Here is a 23,352-nt window from a genome sequence, read left to right as displayed (position 1 = left end):
AAAAAAAAAAAAAAATGGCCTACCCGGTTTGGCTCAGCGGATAGAGCGTCGGCTGCGGACTCAAGGGTCCCAGGTTCGATTCCAGTCAAGGGCATGTACCTTAGTTGCGGGCACATCCCCAGTGTGGGGTGTGCAGGAGGCAGCTGATCGATGTTTCTAACTCTCTATCCCTCTCCCCTCTTCTCTGTAAAAAATCAATAAAATATATTTAATAAAAAAAAAAAAATGACAACGTGACAGAATTCCCAAAGCAACAGGAGTAGAGAAGCAATACATTCAGAATTCAGAATCTTACTAGAACAAGTCTGGGTCCTGCCCTCTTATATCTGACAGACCTTGGCTTGTGGGGTGAGGGAGGAAACGGGTGCAATCAGCAGGAAACCCCATCAACAACCAAGCCTGCAGGGTTCACCCCTGTGATTCCTGTATGTGTTCCCCCAGGGAGTGAGATGTTCTGGGGAGCACACTGTCCCAGGAGGTGCTCTGGGCCTCCATGGAACCCACTCTGGCTCCGGGTGACCTCTTGGGGAGATCTGCCCTCTCCTAGTCCTCGCTTACTGCCCAGTGGGCACCTCGACAGCCTCCCAGTGGTTGAAAAGATCTAAGCAGGGAGCTGGGTGCACGTGCTGCCACATGATCAAACCACCACCACGCAGTGCGCTCCGAGCGCAGGGCAATCGCACTCAGACACTTGAGATGTGGGGCTCCTGAAACTGAGAAGAGGCATCAACTCTGTGGGGCCCCCAGTGAGGTACCACTGAACTGGCCTATGGACAAACTGTGTTTTGTCGAGTGGAGAAAGGAGGACAGTTGGGGCAGAGGGTTACACACGTGGAGGCCCAGGGCCCTCGGTGAACCATCCAGCGCAGCTATCACATAGCACACGCTGTGGAGATGAGCATACGTGCTGATTTCACCTGTAAAACCTCACATCCCTACCACCCTGAGCACAAGGCGAACTTCAGTGTTTAACTACACAGACCACCAAGTGGATTCTATAGAGATGCTAGAGAGGCTGAAAGATGGTGTGCTCCTCACAAAGAAAGACTTGTGGTGTCTTACCTTAAACAGGCAGTCAATGGGAGTTGAAGTCATCTGAGACAGTAAGCTCATTCTCTGCTTAAGGAACAGTCTGTCACCAAATCCCTCAGACTCCTGCAGGAAAACCCAACAGTCTGTTTTATCCCACGATCCTCTCTCCCCCTTTCACTGAGCCAGAGAGCTGACCCTCATCAGGCTGGGAGAAGGGCTTCCTATCTGTTTCTCCAGGAAATGGTAGCTCTGATGACTGTTTTCCAGGGGGGGCTCTGGGAGAGTGGTGGCACACTGGCTGCGCGTGTGTGGAATGTGTCATCTCTAAGTGTGGAATGTTGCATGCACACACCATCCTCCTCCAGACGGAACCTGGACTGTGCTGGCCTCCTTCTCCTCTCAAACTTCTGTCCTACCTGCACAGCCCTATGCCTGCCATTTTATCTGCAGCCTACAGGCAGGAAAACCATCTGACAGATGGTCTATATTTCTCAACTGCAACCAGCAGGGGAGAGAGGAGTCTTAGTTTTTGAACATATTTATTAAAATAGCAAACAATAGGGCCATTGGCCCCAAGTCCAATAGGATACTGGGTTCTACCCCAATGAATAAAGTTATGATTACCTAGATACAAAAATCTAATAATGTACCCTTACTTTTTCTTTTTTATTGAATTTATTGCGGTGACATTGGCCAACAAAATTATATAGATTTCAGGTGTACAATTCTATAACACATCATCTGTATATGTATTGTGTGTTCACCACTTCAAGTCTCCTTCCTTCACCATTTATCCCCCCTATACCTTCTCCTACCTATCTTTATTTTATGAAATACTTTCTAGCAAGATACTTTAATAATGCTCAGTTGAGCACCTGCTACTAAACTGTCTAATGACAAATTAACTTCCTTAAAAAGAGTCTTTGTGGGTGGTAAAGGGAATTTTTTTTCCAGCCAGTTGCTGCCAGAATAACTCACCAACCCAGCTAAAACTTTAGAATAAGGCTCTCTAAGTTCTGACTTACAGGTCCAGCTAAGACAGAGCTGACAGCATCTCGAGGAGCGGACCATTTCTGGGGTCTGCTGTTAAGACTGCCCTCAGAAGGTTAACTTGGCAAACAAACAACAACACCTCAGCATTAGAGCCACTTTAGCTCCCAGCTGTTAGAAGCTATGAATGCTTTATCAGTTTTATTCAGTGATTCATAGCTGAGCAGCTTAGGGTCAGAGAAACATCAAAGACATTACTGTCGAGGTAAATTCGGTGTTCTTTCCTCAACTCTGGGGAACTATTCCAAGGGCAGCAATGAAGAGAGGCAAGTCCTCTAGGACTGAATCTTCAGGGAAAAATGAGCTGCCAGAAGAATAGCATGTGACAGAAGCCCTATTCGGGAAGGGGGTGAACACTACTTATTAGCAACCTGGTCAAGTGAGAAAAACCAGAGCCTGAAAAGCTAGAGCAGAGGGTACAGATGCTTCCAGGGTTCTCTCTCCTGGCTTTTCTGTCCACAAAAGTGAAACTAGAGCCATCCCACTAATGTTTTTTTTTAAAAAAGCTAAAAGTTGTGGGCCCTGGCCTGACAGTTCAGTTAGGGCACATACAAGAGTCAACCAATAAATGCATAGATAAATAATAAAATAAATAAATAATAAAATAAAGGCACCTGCTATACTGTACACCCAAAACTAATATAAAATAATATTGAATATCAACGGCAATAGAAAAATAAAGTCAGTCATGCTATGTCAAAAATAAAAATTACAAAAAAATAAAAGCTAAAAGTCTTTATTTAAGTCTTTATGCTTAAAGAATGTTTATGGTCATCAAGTATGATTCTATCTTTGGGAGAAAATTTCTGTGAAACTACATTATGTAAAGAGTCGAGAGTAAGACAGAATTCAATTTACTAATATTTGGTCTTTAATGATTTTCAGAAGCCTCGCCTACTGTGTGAAGATACTCTTGGGCTCTTTCCCCAGAAAACGAACGACACCAATACATAACAGTGGCCTTGAACACTCCTACAGGGAACTGCACTACTGCAAAGAACTCAGTTGGCAGCTCTGCAGAGGTGATATCACAGATGGAATCCCAACAATGGTATCACAAAAGACAGGAAGCCACAACACCTGCTCTGTCAATAAAGTGAAGAGCATCTCTCAGGCCTGACCCACTTAAGACCCAAGGGACGGGCTTCCCAGCAAGCCAGATGATGAACACCTGGTCCCATCATCTGATGGGACCAACCACCTCTCATCCAGAAAGGCAGAACCAGGTTCAGACACCCCTGACTAGAGGAGCACCCTGGGCTGTGTTCCACACCCCCTTGTCCATCCATGCAGAATGCACCCAAGAACCAGGAGACAAAGACACCCACATGCAGAGGCACTAGAAGAGCAACTAAGGGTTCCAGTATCACCTCACAATTCAAAAAGGAACTTTCGAATATTCCATTTGATTCTCATAACTACTGAGTAAGGGGTAAAATATACATTATCCCCAGTATAGACGAGAAGATGGACAGAGGCTTAGAGAGACAAACAGAAGTGCTGGACTCAAACCAACACCAGCACAGAAGGACTACTCCTCAAACACTCCCCAATCCCACTTGGAATCTTTTTTTCCCCCATCACCATTTATTCCCCTTATACTCTCTTCCACCTCCACCTGCACCTCCTCTTCCCTGTCGCTTGGAATATTTTCTGAAGTAGAAGTAGGCATGGAGTCCTGGCCAGTGTGGCTCAGTTGGTTGAGTGTCGTCCCATGCACTGAAGGGTTCAATTCCTGTTCAGGGCACATATCTAGGTTGTGGGTTTAATCCCTGGTTTGAATAGGAGGCAACCAATTAATGTTGCTCTCTTTCTCTCTCTCTCTCTCCCTCTCCCTTCCTCTCTCTGTAGAATCAATGAAAAAAACATATGCTCGGGTGAAGATTAAAAAAAAATTCAACTGACACTGTTTGGTCAGCCACTTTCTTACACCCTGGCCAAAGGCCTTCAAGTGTTGGCCTTCCTGCCCACATGGAAAATAAGAGATGGCCACAGTATAGTATGGGGGCAGGAAGGGGACAGGAGCACCTTCAAGAGGTGGATACCTCCTTCCAGGTGACAGGGCGCTTCTGGCCCCATCAAGGAGCATCAGGCAATTCCTCTGCAGGGTGGTAGAGCCAGGAAGGGAGTGACCTCTCAGACGGATGAGAGGGAAAGAACCAGAAGGGCAGGACCATCACAAAACCACTGCAGGCACCACAGGAAAAACACATTCCTAGACTGAGTTACTGCACTGAGCACAATACCCTCTAGGTCCATCCATGCTGTGGCAAATGGTAAGATTTCATTCTCTTTTATGGCTGAGTAATATTCCATTGTATATATACACCACAGCTTTTTTATCCACTTGTCTATTGATGGGCACAATACCATACGATTTCACTTATATGTAAAATCTAAAGAACAAAATAAGTGAACAAACAAAACTGAAACAGACTCATAGACACAGAGAACGGACTGGTGGTTTCCAGAGGGGAGAAGGGCTTGGGAGACTGGGTGAAAGAGGTGAAGGGACTGAGAAGTACAGATTGGTAGTTACAAAACAGCCTGGGGATGTAAAGTACAGCATAGAAAATGTAGTCAATAATACTGTAATAATTATGTGTGGTATCAGTTGGGTCCTGGAAAGATCGAGGGGAACACTATGTAAAGTATATGATTGTCTAAACACCATGATATCCATCGAAAACCAATACAAAATAAAATTGAAAGAAAAATAAAATATTTAACTATGATCACATAAAGTGAAAAAAACACACACCACATTTCTGGAACCTCACAGAAGACGATTTTCAAACTAAGAAATTTTACTTCGTTACTATGGGAGTGAGTGACAACTGATTCTGCAGACACCTGTGCATGTGGAGTGCACACATGGCCCTTCTAGAATGTGAGTGATTTCCCCCTAAATGAGAAGCACCTTTCCACAAGAGTCACAGCCAACCACATCTGAGAAGAGCTGGACAGCCTCTAATTTCACCTGCTTACATGTGGGAGATCAAACCAAAACCCAGATAAGAGCAGAACTTGCACCATGATGCTATTGGGCTACGTGCCAACAAGTGCAGCATAATCTCAAATTTTGGTTAAAAATACAATTATATGGCACTGAAAAAAGACATATACCCAAATGTTAATAAAAGTTACCCCCACCTAATGAGTTTACAAGAGGTTTTTGTTTCCTTCAAATGTTGTTTATAAGCACATAGTAGTCTTCTAATCAGAAAAAAATAAAATTTATTCTTTTTGGGAAAAAACATAAACATGGCTCAGTGGTTGAGCATCAACTCATTAACCAGGAGGTCACCGTTCGATTCCCAGTAGAGGGCATGCAAGAGGCAGCCAGTCAATGATTCTCTCTCAGCAGTGATGTTTCTATATCTTTCTCCCTCCCTCCTCCTCTCTCTGAAATCAACAAAAACATAAAAAACAACAACAAGAAATAAACACGTTAATGATAAATGAATTCTGAGAACCAGCTTTTACCCAAGTGCACCTGCCTGGACAGGCTTGTGCTCTTTTCCAGATGTTTTAACTTATTATTTTGGGAGATTCTAACATCAGTAGAAAATTAGGATCGAATAAAGTTTAATCCTCAGAACTCAATACAGAAATCTCTTCACTTTATTAATTTTAACTTTGTGATTTCTGTGAGTACTGTCACATTTTGCTGGTTGGTATGCAGTGAAATAAGCCAGCAATGCAATCTTGGTTTAAGATTCTCACAATCACAAAGAAATATAATCTCCTCTCCTTAGCCAAAGCTCACCAACCAACCTAGAAAGTAATAATAAGGCCACTGAGTCCTAACATTGCATACATTAACCTCATTTCTTGCCTATATGGTCAAGATATCCAAAGTCACTGTTTCTAGCTTCCCCTCTGCCCATGCTTTTGAGGATGCCGAGGATCAGTGAAGCAGGATATTAACAGTGAAGCAGGATATGTAAGTCCCAATGAAAACCCACAAGCTTTCACAGCCAAATCAGGAGCTCAGTGTTCAGTGTGCTGGGTTGCTGTCCGGGCTCAGGGCCTGTAAACAGCTGAGGCCCCATTCCCAGGGACCACTGAAGAATTCACCCCTCCACACCGACCTCAGAACCCTATCAATGTGCAGTGACACCCCCACAGAAAGACCAAGGGAGGAGGGGTCTTACCAGCGGTTTGACAGAGAGGCTTCCTTGCCGAATATATTCAATTGCAGCTTCAACTGAGGTCAGGCAGTATCCCAATTCATCTTTTGTCGAGTTGCTAAATCTGAAGTTTTTGATATAACTCAAATTTGCCATCCTAACAAAAGGAAAAAAAGGTTTTATCCTTGTACACAATTAACACTTGCAGAAACAAGGCTATTGGCTCAGGTGACTGAACTTGGCTAGCTCCAGGGAACACTGACTGCTAACCCCTCACTCTCTATTTTAGAGTGTGTGTAATTAGGAAAAGAAATAAAACTACTTGTTATTTTCCTGGAATAGGCTATTTTTAATTTTTATTTATTTTTTAAAGATTTTTAAAATTGATATTTAGAGAGAAAGGGAGGGAGAGGGAGGGAACATGTGAGAGCGAACCATGGATCAGCTGCCCCCTGCACGCTCCCTCCAGGGAATCGAGCCTGCAACCTGGGCATGAGCCCTGACTGAGAATTAAACCAGCAACCTTTCAGTGTACGGGATGATGCCCAACCAACTGGGCTGAAATAGGCTATTTTTTAGAAAGCTCATTATTGTAAAGTGAGCTGTGGGTTCCTATGGGAAGAAGATGAGCGTTGGGACCACACAGCTTCCTGCTCAGCCACTGACTAGCTGCATGTTCCAGAATGACAAACGTAAGCTCTCTGGACCTCAGTTTCCCATCTATAAATGGAAGGAGCGCCACCCACTGCCAAATGAAGGTGGAGCAGGCATAGCACCTGACTCATGAGAGGTGCTCACTTTCCTAGAGTTATACTAAAACTGCCATAGTATAGTACTGCCATTTGAAAAACGATTTTAACAAAAAATATTACCAATTAGGTATCTCTGTTTTCACAAGCAAATATAACAGGACCGATAGCAGATCATCAGCACACATAGTCTCCAAGTTAACTGCAAGGGGGAAACACGTTCAAAGTCATCATGAGACTCAAATGGACCAACAATCCTTTCAAGTCCTCACCACAATTCAACCCACAAAACCACAATCCAGTAAGATTACACGTCAGAGAGAAATTCAATTGCACAATTTCCTTTACAGTATCCTGAACAGATGTCAGATCCAAGGGGAACACAAAGGCCTAGCATTCCCAGAACATGTACAAGAGAAGGGAACTCCAAGCAAACCACCCCGCGCCACCTTCCTGGATGGGCAGATCCCAGGAGGTCAGTGACAGTGGACACAAGCGAAGGTGTGCCAGAGCCCCTGCTGAAAGCCTCCTTCCTCCTCAGGTCATTCCTGCTTTATGCACTGTGGAGCCAATGCTGAAAGCAGCCTATTTTTTTTTTAATCCTCACCCAAGGACATGCTTGTAGAGAGGAAAGTGTGCCACATACACTCCTGTTTATTTCATTTAATATACTTTTAAGATCATTCCCTATCTGTATACACAAATCTGCCTCATTACTTTTTTCTTGGCTTATTTTGTTTAACTTTTTATACTGAAAAATTTTAAACATATTCAAAACGAGTGCAAACAGTCTAAAGGACGCTTGAACCCCTATGTACCCATCACCAGCTTGGCTCATTTCTGAGGCTGCTGTTCCTCTGCCACCATTTTCTTACCACAGTCATGACACATCTACCCCCACCCCATTAGGAGGCACTCATTCATCAGCACAGACCCCAAGGCGCTCATGCTAGAAGGCTGGGCTGCACACACCAGCCCATCTGTATGGTCCTTTAAGACAGCACTGCTCCTTAACAGACTTCTGCTTCTGGGTGGATGCATCTACCCCCCCTGCCGGGCCCCTTCCCCAGCACAAACCTCTCTGGCTAGGAGACTGTGTAATGAGCTGCACCACCTTTCGCAAACAAACCAACTTCTGCTGTGGGGAGGTACATTTGTTCAGCTGAGCCAGTTCTCTCTTTGCACGAGGTATGTTGAAGCTGTAAAATAATTTGGCAAGTGACAACTTAAGAGCACAACATAAGGGCCCTTTTTCTCTGGTCTAATAATGTACCTCTGATTTACATTTCTTATAACAAACCATAGTAATGAAAAATAAAAATAGAAACCCAGAAGCCATCTCACTCAAGTCAGTGGCAAAACACAACAGCTTCAAATGTCTCATTCAGGCTGCCCAGTGACAGCAGCACCAGGAAATTAGAGGGGGAAAATCGAAAGTCCTTAGCCCCAGAATGAAATAGCCCAAAGGAAAAATAAGTAGTTTAAACATAACACTTCAGACATTTTTTTATCCTAATGAAACTTAAATTAATTCAGAAGTTGTCTCTTTGGCAGGGTTCCCTCGGATGGGCAGGCGAGGACAGAACCCACCTGGGTGAGCTATGTGCCCACCTAGAGACCAACTGTGGGAAATCACAGCCCCTTTAGCTCCTACCCAGGGGGCACGTGGGCAGACAGGTGCAGGAGGGTGACAGCTACAACACAGTCATCTGCCAACATCAGCACTTTATCTTTGGTCACAAATAACTGCACTGCTCCTCAGTATGAACCAAGTCAAATCAGCCTGCCGCCACTGCTGCCGAGGGCCCTGCCTCTGAGGATGCCGAGCTGCTGCAGTGCAAACCCTTACCTGAAATCAGGTTTCACACCAATATCTTTCTGCTGAAGATCTTGAAGGCTTCTTGTGATTTTGTTAAAGGCAGCATCCTAACAACAGATTTTAACGAAGCTTCAAATTTCCTAGAAAGCACAGAATAAGGCTTCCAACCTGGGTGATGGAGATTTAGAACCTACCTCACTTGCCTCCATGGTCCCCACATATTTAAAGATCAGATCATAAATATCGTGCTGGACGTACATCTGTGAAATCAACGAACCCCAGTTCAGGGTGTGTGTGGGGGCAGCAAGGAGAGTCGCAGCAGTGCCGCCTTCTCCCCTCACTGCCCTGGCCTCTTACCTCTACCGCCTGCTTCATCAGGTTCATCTGGGCCTCATGCCTGGCAAGCATCTTCTAGAAAACAAGGAAAGTACAGTAAAAGTGCTTGGCTTTGCATGTGGGCAGACTGCAATTCTCTCTTTTGAAAGTCCTGCTGCTTACCAGGTGAGAGTCCTTCAGAAGGTGCTGGAGGCATTTGGTGTAGAGCGCATTCACCGCGTCCTAAGTGACAGAGCAGAGAGACAGGCCATAACACAAAACCCAGACATGCAACATGTCCTGGAGTGAAGAGAACATTTTACAAAATGTGACAAACTTTAAGTGCTTATGCATGTTTATCAACTCAGTTATTTTTTTCAACTTTTTTTTTAGGTGTATATTCATTAAAAATAGAAATAAAATCCTTTTGGAGTTAAGATGCATATATATATATATATATATATATATATATATATATATATATATATGTATATATATGTATATGTATATATATGTATATGTATATGTAATATATCTTTATTGATTTCAGAGAGGAAGGGAGAGGGAAAGAGAGATAAAAACATCAATGAGAGAGAATCATTGACTGGCTGCCTCCTGCACATCCCCTAATGGGGATCAAGCCCCCAACCCAGGCATGTGCCCTTTACCAGAATCGAACCTGGGACCCTTCAGTCCGTAGAACAATGCTCTATCCATTGAGCCAAACCAGCTAGGGATATATATATTTATTTTAATCCTTACCAAAGGATATTTTTCCATTGATTTTTTTTTTTAAGAGTAGAGTGGAATGGGCGGGGAGAAAGAGAGAGAAACATTGATGTGAAAGAGACACATCGATTGGCTGCCTCCCACATGCACCCTGACTGGGGCTGGGGATAGAACCTGAAACCCAGGTACGTGCCCTTGACCGGGAATTGAACCCATGATCCTTTGGTGTGCAGGACAATTCTCTAACCACTGTGCACACTGTCCAGGGTGATAATAATTTTTACACTTCTCTGTGATTTTCAAGTTTTCTACAGTGGCTTGTACTACTTTTATAGTTAGAAATATTTCAAACAAATTTCCAACAGCGGAGGCAGCAAAGCTTCAGAGTAAACTGAGAGGGATTCTGGGCTCTAAACTGGCCTGAGACCAGGCATGCCTGGCAAAGCAAGACACAGGTACTGACTATGTGGTGACGGAGGCTCTTTCTTTCACATTCCCTGAATGTTCGCTGGAAAGAGGCGATGTTCTTGTCAAATCTCTCCGAGTGTCTTCCCAAAAACTCTCTCACATCTTCGATGGTTTTCAAGGAAAAGGTATCTGAGGGTGTTGGAGGCTCTTCTGAAAAAGAGACAGAGAGTCAGGATGGCTGAAGCTTTCACTGCTTCCCCAGGGTCTGGGCCCCACCTTCCAGGGGGAAGAGGAGGACGAACCTATTTCAAGATATTGCCCAAGGGCAGCCCAGTTACAGGACAACCCAGGGTTCAGAGAGCCTGGTCCTCTTGAGATCGTTTTCTGGGACAAAACCTGGACTATCTGGGATCTTGGGCATGACCTGTGTGGCTCTGGTGAAGAAGCCCTGATTCCTGAGAATAAAGCCTCAGACTGCATTTGGAAAATTGCTGCCTCAATTTCCTGGAGCAGCTGAAGAATTATTATTCATTAAAAATAATGAGATCTCAAAGAGGCACCACAGTGGGGCTGGGTGGTAATAATGCTATAAGAGCTAGCTCTAAAGCCGAGGCCCGAGACAAAGCCAGGGCTACCACTTTGCACAACTCTAGGGGACAACATCCACACTGAGGCCTATGTGAATACTGCCTCCTGGAACGGTCATGTCCAAACTGTGCAACCACATGCAGCAGCCCAGTCCACACCCTAGCTCGAGATAACCTTCTGATTAAATTCTATGGGGCAATTATATAAATAATTATGCAGTTTTCTAGTGGGCTCTTGAATATTTTATGGGATGTTTGTAATAGTTATGTCAGGAGGAAATTCAATAAATACATTGTTCCAAATCATGAGAAAGGGGTTTTCTTGCAGAATACCTGAACTCTCTCTCTTCTCCAAAGGATGGGCTATACACAGTAGGCTGAAACTTTCTTCTTTTTCATTGTAGAAAGTTTCTTCAAAGAGAATGGGCACTGAGAGAAGACAGGCGAAACCAGCTCCTAATTTAATCCTGTTTCCTTGTATAAAGACATCCTAGAATAAGAGAACCATCACTGCACCACTAACCAGTGGTGACCATCGACCCCTGACCATCGACCCCTCCGCCTGGACCCAATACAGTACTTTACCCAACCTGCCCCTCTTCGCTCCACTCTTGATTTTTTACACACACACACACACACACACACACACACACACACACACATTGATTTGTGGTTCCACTTATTTATGCACTCATTGGTTGATTCTTATATGTGCCCTGACTAGGGATCGAACCCACAAACTTGTTATATACGGATGATGCTCTAACTAATTGAGCTATGGCCATGGGAGGACTACTCTTTAATTTGCTTTTTGATACTAAAATGTTTTTCTTTCCTCTTTGTTCACTCTGTAGTTATGGCTACAGTAGTATCCTGATACTTTTTCTATTCTTTAAAATATATTTTTTGCCCTGACCGGTTTGGCTCAGTGGATAGAGCGTCGGCCTGTGGACTCAAGAGTCCCAGGTTCGATTCCGGTCAAGGGCATGTACCTTGGTTGCGGGCACATACCCAGTGGGGAGTGTGCAGGAGGCAGCTCATCGATGTTTCTCTCTCATCGATGTTTCTGACTCTCTCTATCCCTCTCCCTTCCTCTCTGTAAAAAAATCAATAAAATATATTTAAAAATAAAATAAAATAAAATATATTTTTACTTCAGAGAGGAAGACAGAAACATCAATGATGAGAGAGAATCATTGATCGGCTGCCTCCTGCACACCCTACACTGGGGATTGAGCCCAAGACCTGGGCATGTGCCCTGACCAGGAATCGAACCCATGACCTCCTGGTTCGTAGGTCCACGCTCAACCAGAGCCACACTGGATGGGCCCTGATCCTTTTTAAATGTTGTAACAAGAAGCACTAAGCTGTTCCTCAGAGTAGCAGAAACTACACCCTCCAGGAATGGAAGAGTAGGAAGGCTCTCCTATCTGAACAAAAGACCAAAGTGTCCGGTGTTCAGCTGGGATGGGGGTGGACAATGCTGCTGCAGTCCCCTTTGAGGCTCACCACTCTGGCCATGGCCAGGGAGCCCAGGGCAGACCCGCTGTGATAAGCCTGACTGCTCTGCTCTTTGTAGATCTGGGTACCCCAAAGAGAACAAAAGCTAAAAAGGGACTGGCAGCTGTGGTGAGCAGATCTCTGGCAGGAAAACAGTGGCATGCCTCGTGAGCCACTGGGCTGCTGACCCCAAGCCAGTGTCCAGGTCACCCCATGCCCCATCATTCCTCTTCCCCACACAGTGCCTACAGCTGCTGGGTTGGAGAGTCCTGACGAGGAATGGAACCTCCTGCTGTCAGAACCTACCTGCTTACACTTAAAAAATAAGAAAATGCATACTCCCAAGTTAGCACTGACTACGAGATAGATGGATATCATGTGCTCCCTGACGTGATACACTGAGAAAGATAAAATACCCTTTGGAAGCATTCCTACCAGAAACGATAACTGCTAATCTAATCATGAGGAAACATCCGAGGGCCCACATGGAGGGCGAGTCTCCAAAGCAAAACAGAAATGTCACTGTCATGAGAGACAAACTGAGGGCCTCTTGCAAAAGAAGAAAACTGAAAATGCATTCTGGGACCCTGGATCTGAAAGTGCAATTATTAGTGCAATTAGCATAGCTTGTATGAGAACAGGATGTTGGAGGACAGTACTCTATCAATGTTAAATTTTCTGAGTGTGATCACTGTGCTCTGGTTATGTAGGAAATACAGATGGAATTGTTTTGAAGTAAAGGGACATGGTTTATGAAACATTTTCTGAAAAAGGTTCAGAAAAAGTAATAGTAATGTATATTATGTATAGTGATAAAATAAATGTGGCCAAAATGTTAATAGTTCACCAATCTAGGTGAAGGGTATATGAGAGTTCTTTCTACTTTACTGAAACTTTCTGTAGGATTGAGATGATTTCAAAACAAAATTGGGTGTTTTTAAAAAATATATTTTTATTGATTTCAGAGAGAGGAAGGGAGAGAGAGAGGGAGAGGGAGAGAAGATAGAAACATCAGTGATGAGAGAGAATTATTGATTGGCTGCCTCTTACATGCCCCCTCCTGGGAGTCCACAACCTGGGCATGTGCCTTGACCAGGAATAAGGACCTCCTGGTTCATAGGTTGATGCTCAACCACTGAGCTATACCAGCTGGGCTCAAAACAAAGTTTTAAAAAAATTAAACTTCATCCCTGATCTCCAATTTGTGGCCAATGTCACAGGGATAAAATAGCTTGCTTTGCCAGGACCTCAAGGAAGAGATATCACTGGCAGGAAACCCATAGGCTGAGGAAGAGATGCCCAGCCAGCCCTGCTCAGCACTACCATCTCCTCTTTCCTCAAAGGCAGCGGGCCCTCCAACCCCATCCCACAGGGTGGCTGTGTTAAAGCCATCATTTAACATAGATGTGAAAGGGCGACAAGCAGGATTCTCTCCCCTCCAGCCCACCCAAATACTGAGTGAGTAACCCTGGTTGACCCACAAAGAAATGAATACCTTTCCATTTAAGGTCTGAAAGTGTTCTTCCACTGGTTTCAAAATATAGGACTCAAACTGACAAGTAGACTGAACATTGCTTGTCAGGCTTCCTTTGCAGGGAACTAAGACCTGGAAAAAAAATAATTAGGGTGAATACTAGAGAGATGTGTCATTTACAACTTCAGCAGAACAGGATGCATCACAAAATATTTCAGCTGGAGCTGTTGTGGGGACCTACTGCGGAGATAATGCCCAACACGGCAGCAGGTGATGCCAGCTGACTCACTCTGTTGTCGTTGTGATGGAGCCCAGTCAGAGGGAGGTAGCTCCCACCCTGTGGGGTCCCTCCCCACAGCTGGACTGGGTGCCCCACTCAGTCATCAACTGGCTCATGAACGGTTCCAGATGGAGAGAGGATAGTTTGGAAAGCACAGAAAAGTGACACTAAAAAGTCACATGTGTTCCCACACCTAAATGATAAACACTGCACATGAAGACAGTTTGCTTCCTATCTCCTTTCCGTGTTTGTTTTTAAGCCTAGTTATGATCACAGTTTGTAACACAAGTACAGAAACTCAGTTTCCCATCGCAGGCTGTCACCTCCACCAGAGATGTCTCAGCGTGCCAGAGCCTCGCTTTGGGGAAGGTGCAACTGGAAACCTGAATTTTTAGTCCAACGGTGGCTACCTCACTGACGAGACACCAGCTTCTCAGCTCAAAGCAGCACAGGAAGGAGCTTGACTCAACACTGCCTACTGCCCCGGCACATGGATCTGTGCTGGGCTCAGGGACCCCGTGTTTCAGAGGACTCTCAGACACAAGTGCACCCGGAAGGAAGATGACCCAAAGCAGCTAAGTCATTCAGAGCCCCATCTCCTGAAGCAGCCCAGCCAACAGCAAACGGCTCCTGCACTATCCCCACTGTGCAGAAGAGGAAACCGAGACTCAAAGGAGTGAAGTAACGTGCCCAGGGTCACACAGCCAGTAAGTGGCAGAGCCATGATTCCGACTCCTGCCGCCCTCTAACCGCGGGCCCATCTTACTGCCTCACGGAAGGACTGCCCAGAACAGCGGTTCTCAACCTGTGGGTCGCGACCCCTTTGGGGGTCAAACGACCCTTTCACAGGGGTCGCCTAAATACATCCTGCATATCAGATATTTACATTACGATTCATAACAGTAGCAAAATTACAGTTATGAAGTAGCAACAAAAATAATTTTATGGTTGGGGGTCACCACAACATGAGGAACTGGATGAAAGGGTCGCGGCATTAGGAAGGTTGAGAACCACTGGCCCAGAACCTCCTGCAGTTTCCTCTGCAAAGACACCATGGAACTCGGGAGCTCTGGGGGCAGGGGACCTCACGGGCTTCCTCAAGGAGTCAGAAAGAGCAGTGTGGCCTCTCTCCCCACGGAGACACACCAATCCCTCACAGCAGGAAAGGGAGGCACTGACTGAGGGAAGAACTCAAGCCTGTCTACAAGGTGGCCTTGCCCTGCCTCAAAAAATCAAGACTGAACCAGATCAAGATCTAGATTTAACCACCAATTTCAGGAAATACAGAGAACAGAGGGCCATGTTAAACACCACTATAGGACTGAAACTGGCAAAAGCCAGAATGCAGGAAGCTCTACAGAATAAGTGACCAAAGAAAAAGAAAATTAAAAGAAAAAATTAAAAAGAAACTCAAGATTGCACATTAAGTATGTGCAGTTTCGTGTACTTCAGTTTAGCTCAATAAAGTTAGGAGAAAAAGAGAGACTTATCAATTCAACATAATGTGTGGATCTCCTTTGAATCCTGATTTGAACAAACCAATTGTAAAACAAACAAAAAATATGAGAGATTTGGGAAATTTGAACAGGACTAGATATTAGACAATGTTGAAGAAATATTGAGACCCTAGCCCAGTGGTCGGCAAACTGCGGCTCGCGAGCCACATGTGGCTCTTTGGCCCCTTGAGTGTGGCTCTTCCACAAAATACCACGTGCGGGCGCCCATGTACAGTGCGATTGAAACTTTGTGGCCCATGCGCAGAAGTGCCTGTACATAGAGACATCCCCATCAAAGGAAGGCGTGGAAGGAAGGAAGACTGGAGGACGGGCTAGGGCAGTGGGGGAAGCAGCCAAGCTGCATTCTTAGGTGCTGTACACTTTGTGTGAGGATTAGGTGGCCTGCAAGCTTGGCTCACAGGGAGAGGTCTGAGGGGCAGTTAAGCCTAGGGGAGATACACATTTAAAAGTGGAAATATCACATTTTTAGAGCCTAATAAAGGATTCGAGGGCGGCCAAATTTGGCCCCATGACCAAGCCCCATGGAAATAAATTTAGCATTCACCTGCTGAGGCCACATGGATCCTTTAGAGATGGCAGAACGTTGCCTCTTCTAGAGGCAACTGGAATATTCTACTTTTCATTCAACCACCAGTTGTGGAGGGTGTATTATTATGCATTAGACAGGGATGAGCCTGTTCCCATCACCCGGCCATCAGGGGGCAGAAGCTAGCCAACAATATCTGACCCGCGGAGCAGGCCAGTTCTTTCCCAGCACTGCTGATTCCTGCTGAGAAGCTGGCCTCACTGATTCTGGAACTAAACAAGGCTGAGGAATTCAGTGCTGCCCAATGTGGGCTCTAAACAGCTCCCTGTGGATCTCATGGTTTTCAGGAGGGGCTGGAGTAAGCGGCCTAGGGTACCACTGGGAGCTTGGGATGGTACCGTTTAAGAAGAATCTCCCATTCCTCAGTGTACCTGAAAGGAAGGTGACCAAGATGCCAAAGTTCTTATTCAAAATTCCCCTCTCGCTAAAGTGAGCTTAAGTGTGATTCCACTACTTGCAGCTGGAAAAGTACCTACTGGATGACAAAGGAACTGTGCTAAGGGCTGGCAACACAGTGGTGAGCGAGACAGGTCACACAGAACTTACTGAAAAATAACAGCATTCCACTGTGTGGCATTTTTATTTTTATTTATTTTTTAATCCTCACCCGAGGATATGTTTTTATTGATTTTAGAGAGGGGGGAAGAAAGAGAAACACATTGATGTGAGAAACATCAATTGGTTGCCTCTTGCATGCTCCCCCACCTGGAATCGAACCTGCAACCTTTTGGTGTACAGGACGATGCCCCAACTGAGTCACCTGGCCAGGACCACAGTGTGGCATTTAAAATAAATAAATAAATAAATAAATAAATAAATAAATAAATAAATAAATAAATGTGTGTGTGTGTGTGTGTGTATTTTATTGACTTTTTACAGACAGGAAGGGAGAGGGATAGAGAGTTAGAAACATCGATGACAGAGAAACATCGATCAGCTGCCTCCTGCACACCTTCTACTGGGGATGTGCCCGCAACCAAGGTACATGCCCTTGACCAGAATTGAACCTGGGACCCTTCAGTCCACAGGCCGACGCTCTTTCCACTGAGCCAAACCAGTCAGGGCCACAGTGTGGCATTTTTAAAAAGCACGAGAAAGTTACATATGTTATCTAGACAATACTTATTTTTTAAAATATATGTTATTAATTTTTACTGAGAAGAAGGGAGAGGGATAGAGAGTTAGAAACATTGATTAGAGAGAAACATCGATCAGCTGCCTCCTGCACACTCCCTACTGGGTATGTGCCCACAACCAAGGTACATGCCCTTGACCAGAATTGAACCTGGGACCCTTGAGTCCACAGGCCGACGCTCTATCCACTGAGCCAAACCAGTTAGGGCTGGACAGTACGTATTAAATATCATAGAACAAAGATGGGAAGGAAATATTTCCCAAATTAGGTTAAGCTCTCCCAGTCAACACGATTGCTTTGCATCCTATACCTTTTCTCTGTGACACTTACCACAGCTACAATTCTAATAAATATATATTTAGAATATAACCATCTCTCCCACTAGAATTTAAGCTCCATAGGGTAAAGATGATGATGTATATTCATATATTTGGCTGACAAACATAGTGCCTTGCCTAGAGTAGCATTTAATAACTAGTGTGAAATGAAAAGATAACAATGAATGTCTTTGGTGAGCTTTCATGAGATTTTTATTTTCTTCTTTGGCAACAGCTGTATTCTCCAACTGTTTGTTTTTTTAATCTTTATTGTTGAGAGTATTACAAATGTCCCCCTTTTTCCTCCCATTGCCCCCTTCACCCGGGTCCCACCCCACCCCACCCCAGGCCTTCACCACCCTACTGTCTGTATTCATAGGTCATGCATATCTGTAATAATAAAAGCATAATATGCTAATTAGACTGAACAGCTAAACAGCGGAATGACCATCTGGACGACCTTCCCGACGAAGCCGCGACTGCGAGGGCCAAGCCCCTTGCACGAATTTTGTGCATCGGGCCTCTAGTATGCATATAAGATCTTTAATTAATCTCTCCTTGCTCCTCTCCCCTTCTCTCTGAGATTCGTTAGTCTGTTCTATGTTTCCATGCCTCTGGTTCTATTTTATTCATCAGTTTATTTTGTCCTTAGATTTCTTGTTCATTTGACTTTTAAATTCAGTTGTTGATAGATATGTATGTATTGCCATTTTATTATTCCTATTTTTGATTCTCCTCTCCCCGGCCCCCTTCTTCTTCTTCCTCTTCTTAAAGAATACCCCTCAACATTTCATGTAATACTGGTTTGGTGGTGATGAACTCCTTCAGCTTTTTCTTGTCTGTGAAGCTCTTTATCTGACCTTCAATTCTAAATGATAGCTTTGTTGGGTAGAGTAATCTTGCTATTCATCACTTTGAATATTTCTTGCCAGAATTATTCCCTTCCGGCCTGCAAAGTATCTGTTGAGAAATCAGCTGACAGTCGTATGGGCACTCCTTTGTAGGTAACTGACTGCTTTTCTCTGGCTGCTTTAAAGATTCTCTTTTTGTCTTTAATTCTTGGCATTTTAATTATAATGTGTCTTGGTGTGGGTCTCTTTGGGTTCCTCTTGTTTGGGATTCTCTGCCCTTGTAAGTCTATTTCTTTCACCAGGTAGGGAAGTTTTCTGTCATTATTTCTTCAAATAGTTTTTCAATATCTCTCTCTTCTCCTTCTGGCACCCCCATAATGTGAATGTTGGTATACTTGAAGTTGTCCCAGAGGCTCCTTACACTATCTTCATATTTTTGGATTCTTTTTGCCTTTTGCTCTTCTGAGTGGGTGTTTTTTGCTCCCTCATATTCCAAGTTGTTGATTTGATTCTCGGAATCCTCTATTCTCCTGTTGAATCCCTGTAAATTATTCTTTATTTCAGTTAGTATATGCTTAATTTCTGACTGGTCCTTTTTTATGTCTTTGACATTCTCACTATGATCCTTGAAAGTCTTACTAAGTCCATTGAAGCTCCCATTAATTCCCTTCAAACTCTCATTAAGATCCTTGAGTAACCTTATAACCATTGCTTTGAACTCTGTATCCAATAGTTTGCTTGCTTTCATTTCTTTTACTTGTGACATGTTTCTTTGTCTCCGCATTTTAGCTGCTTCTCTGTATTTGTTTCTCTATATTAGGTAGAGCCGCTATGTCTCCTGGAATTAGCCTTGTGTAGTAGGTGTCCTGTAGGGCCCAGTGACTCAGTTTTCCATCACCTGAGCTGGGCACTCTAGGTAGGCCCATGTGAGCATAGTCTTGTAGTTGAGCCTGATTGCTGTTTCCAACTGTTTTTTAAAAAAATATTTTTAAAATATGTTTTTATTTATTTCAGAGAAGAAGGGAGAGAGAGAGACAGAAACATCAATGATGAGAGAGAATCATCAATAGGCTGTGTCCTGCATGCCACTGGGGATAGAGCTCGAAACCCGAGCATGGGCCTCGACCAGGAATCAAACCATGACCTCCTGATTCATGGGTCAACACTCAATCACTGAGCTACACTGGCTGGGTTCTCCAACTGTTGTTTGTTTTTAAAATATGTTTTTATTGACTTCACAGAGGGAAAGGGAGAAAGAGAGAGAGATAGAAACATCAAGGATAAGAGAGAATCATCAATCGGCTGCCTCCTGCAGCCCCCCCAACAACCCCCACTGGGGATTGAGCTCGAAATCCAGGCATATGCCCTGACCAGGAATTGAACCAGTGATTTCCTGGTTCTTGGGTGGATGCTCAACCATTGAGCCATACTGGCTGGGCTCTCTAACTGTTTTTATAATGAACTTTATGACTTGTAAAATCCAGAATAAGCCCTAGCTGGTTTGGTTCAGTGGATAGAATGTCGGCCTGTGGATTGAAGGGTCCTAGGTTTGATTTCAGTCAAGGGCACATGCCCGGGTTGTGGGCTTAATCCCCAGTAGAGGGTGTGCAGGAGGCAGTCGATCAATGATTCTCTTTTATCATTGATGTTTCTATCTCTCTCTCCCTCTCCCTTCTTCTCAGAAATTATTAAAGATATATTAAAAAATAAAAATAGCCTTAACCGGTTTTGCTCAGTGGATAGAGCATCAGCCTTTGGACTGAGGGGTCCCAGGTTCGATTCCAGTCAAGGGCATGTACCTTGGTTGTGGGCACATCCCCAGTAGGGGGTGTGTAGGAGGCAGCTGATCGATGTTTCTCTCTCATTGATGTTTCTAACTCTCTATCCCTCTCCCTTCCTCTCTGTAAAAAATCAATAAAATATATATAAAAAAATAAATAAAAATAAAAATAAGCCCTAGCCAGTTTGGCTCAGTGGAAAGAGCATTGGCCTGAGGACTGAAGGGTTCCAGGTTCGATTCCAGCCAAGGGCACATGCCTGGGTTGCAGGCTCAATCCCCAGTGTGGGGCGTGCTGGAGGCAGCTGTTCTCATCGTTGATGTTTCTATCTTTCTCACCTTCTCCCTTCCTCTCTGAAAAAAAAGAAAAAAAGATACACACACACACACACACACACACACAATAAAAATTAAAAAAAACAGGATAAAATGTATCAATCACAAAACCAATCATAAAAATCGGAAGGGAGTTCAAGAAATCAGGCTTCTGATGGCACAGGGATGAACTGGGTGGTGTGGAAGTCAGTTCCAATTTTCCAGAGGGCAGCTGAGAACCTGACATCATTGGGCTAAAGTGACTTCTCCATTGGTTCAAATCCACAGCCTCCTGACATAACTGAGTAAAATCACACCCCGTGACAAGAAAAGTGGGAACATAGTATGAGAAGAGGACAACACACAGAAAGAAGACTCCTCAAGCACAGGACGGCACGGAGGCGCCCACACACTGTGTCCCGCTGTGTTGTGTAAGACAACCTCAGAACTGGACAGACCTGCAGCGTGAGGCCTGCCTTCTCGCCAGGCAACAGGGCCCCACAGACAGGCTACAGTCTCTCTTACACACTTCCCTCATTCCTGTTACCCGGCTGCCCGTGAAGGCGTTTGAGGTTGTGGCCCTATTATAAACATTCTTTCACCACAGTTCCTTCCCTGTAGGAAACGCCTTTGAAAGTGACATGGGAATGTGTTCACACGTTCTCTTACTCTATGGGAGTGAGGGCCCACCTCACACCAGGCCTCATGAGGCCCTGAGAAGGAATGTCATTTCTGTCCTCGATAGCCCTCATGGTCAACATGGAACAAAAGAAACAGAGGTGAACACCAGGAGACCTGTGTCCCCATGGGCTGAGAGTGCAGAGAAAACAGTACACCCTGGGTTGGTACTTGTTCCATACTGAGCACGGTCTGGGGCTTTTATACTGAGTAGGTTTGTAGCTGATTCCCTCTAAACTTAACCAAAGTCTACTATATTTCTGGCCTCGCCAGCACTGCTTGGTCCACAGCTAATGGGAAAGGACAATCCTCGGGGTTGATGCACTTACAATGCCATGAAGTTGGGCCACCTTGTTGCACAAGTCAGGACGCCACTTTTGAAGGGCCAGGTAGAAAGGATTTTTCAGGAGATCTTCATCATAAAGAGCCATATGGACTTCAGATGGGGCAAAGCGAGACTCCTGGGAAGGGAGGAAAAGGCAGTAAATGACCACCGTCGGATTCATAAAACACATGCAAGTCTGGATCTGGCAATTCCTAAAAATGATCCCTGATTCTAGTACTCTACTCTACACACCTAACACTCCAGCAGGAAATGTCAAAGATAACCCATCAATTCTAGGATGACGTTTTTTCACTGGTTAAATATATAAATTATGTTCAGGAAATTAAACTCCAAGTCATGGCAAATGTGAAAATGGCTCTTTTTAGACTATCCTACATGACTAAAATATTGACACTTTAGAGATATGCATGTATTTTTTTTTTAAATATATTTTATTGATTTTTTACAGAGAAGAAGGAAGAGGGACAGAGAGTCAGAAACATCGATGAGACAGATCGATCAGCTGCCTCCTGCACGCCCCCCACCGGGGATGTGCCCGCAACCAAGGCACATGCCCTTGACCGGAATCGAACCTGGGACCCTTGAGTCCGCAGGCCGACGCTCTATCCACTGAGCCAAACCGGTTCGGCATATATGCATGTATTTTTAATGAAATATTTTAAGCATACAGAAAAGTAAAAACACAAACTACCACCCAGAATTACCAACTCTTCTCACTTTGCCATATTTGCCTCAGACTTTAAGAAAGAGTATATCAGAACAGACTGGAACCCCCGCTGTGCCCGTCCTGATCCCATTCTCTCCTCCCCTTCCAGGGGCAACCATGATCCTGGAGTTGTTGTATATCATTCTTGTTTACATTATTATTCCTTATACTTATGCATTCATAAATAAACTAGAATATTATTTTATGTGGCTCAAAATTTACATAAATGGCATCACAGTATAAGTATTCTGGAACATATCCTTTTTAATCAACATTACATTTGCAAGTTCTATCCATGCTGATCCACACAGCTCATTCATTCAGATTTCTGTATAGTATTTTTAAATAAACATGACACAATTTATTTATCTAATATCCTATATTTAAGTTGTTTCTTCATATCTATTATTACAAACAATGCTGGAATGGACACTCTGTACCAGAGTACACATCTAGGAATGTTCCAAGGAGATGCTACAGGGCGGATCCACCTGCACCATCACCAGATGCTGGCAAGGCTGCTTTCTACTTCCCTGAAAAGTGTACAAGCACCCTCCTTCCACACATCACATCCTAGCCAACACTTCTTAGTATCATCAGATAACCTGTTTCTGCTAGTGTTTGAGTATAAATAGTATTTCACTGTTTTTATATTTTAATTTCGCTAATGAAGTTGAACATCATTTTCTTTTGTTCTATAAATTATCTTATCATGCCTTCTGCCCATTTTTCTAATGGGTTGTTGGCCTTGTTCTCAGGATTTATAGTTCTTTATATATCTGGATACTACTAAAAAATGCTGTAAATATCTTCTCTTAATCTGCAACTTGTCTTTTCATTTTTTCAAATGGGTGTTTTCAGAAATCAAAGTGTTTGATTTTTTTGTAAATAAAAAAAATTTTTTTGTTGTTAATCTCACCCAAGGATATTTTTTCATTGATTTTTAGAGAGAGTGGAAGGGAGAGAGACAGAGAGAGAAACATCTATGTGAGAGAGACACATCAATTGGTTGCCTCTTGCATGTGCCCTGACCAGGGCTGGGGATTAA

At 44.0% G+C, this 23,352-nt stretch overlaps 1 protein-coding gene across 1 annotated transcript in view; it reads right to left on the bottom strand.

Annotated features, from left to right (window-relative positions):
- ANKRD27 (ankyrin repeat domain 27) overlaps positions 1 to 23,352 on the bottom strand; it is a 67,840-nt gene that overhangs the window by 35,548 nt on the left and 8,940 nt on the right. Inside the window, 12 exon segments of the mRNA XM_023759867.1 lie at positions 1,063 to 1,155; positions 6,240 to 6,372; positions 7,088 to 7,166; positions 8,042 to 8,163; positions 8,814 to 8,890; positions 8,978 to 9,043; positions 9,141 to 9,194; positions 9,282 to 9,341; positions 10,291 to 10,445; positions 11,156 to 11,312; positions 13,818 to 13,928; positions 21,582 to 21,713. Of these exon segments, the coding sequence (XP_023615635.1) occupies positions 1,063 to 1,155; positions 6,240 to 6,372; positions 7,088 to 7,166; positions 8,042 to 8,163; positions 8,814 to 8,890; positions 8,978 to 9,043; positions 9,141 to 9,194; positions 9,282 to 9,341; positions 10,291 to 10,445; positions 11,156 to 11,312; positions 13,818 to 13,928; positions 21,582 to 21,683 (1,209 nt within the window). The 5' untranslated portion in view covers positions 21,684 to 21,713.

The sequence above is a fragment of the Myotis lucifugus genome, unplaced genomic scaffold, assembly GCF_000147115.1.
Source record: "Myotis lucifugus unplaced genomic scaffold, Myoluc2.0 scaffold_164, whole genome shotgun sequence".
NCBI classification, from domain to species: Eukaryota; Metazoa; Chordata; class Mammalia; order Chiroptera; family Vespertilionidae; genus Myotis; species Myotis lucifugus.
Note: the sequence above shows the minus strand (reverse complement) of the source record. Positions and strands in the feature narration are given on the sequence as shown.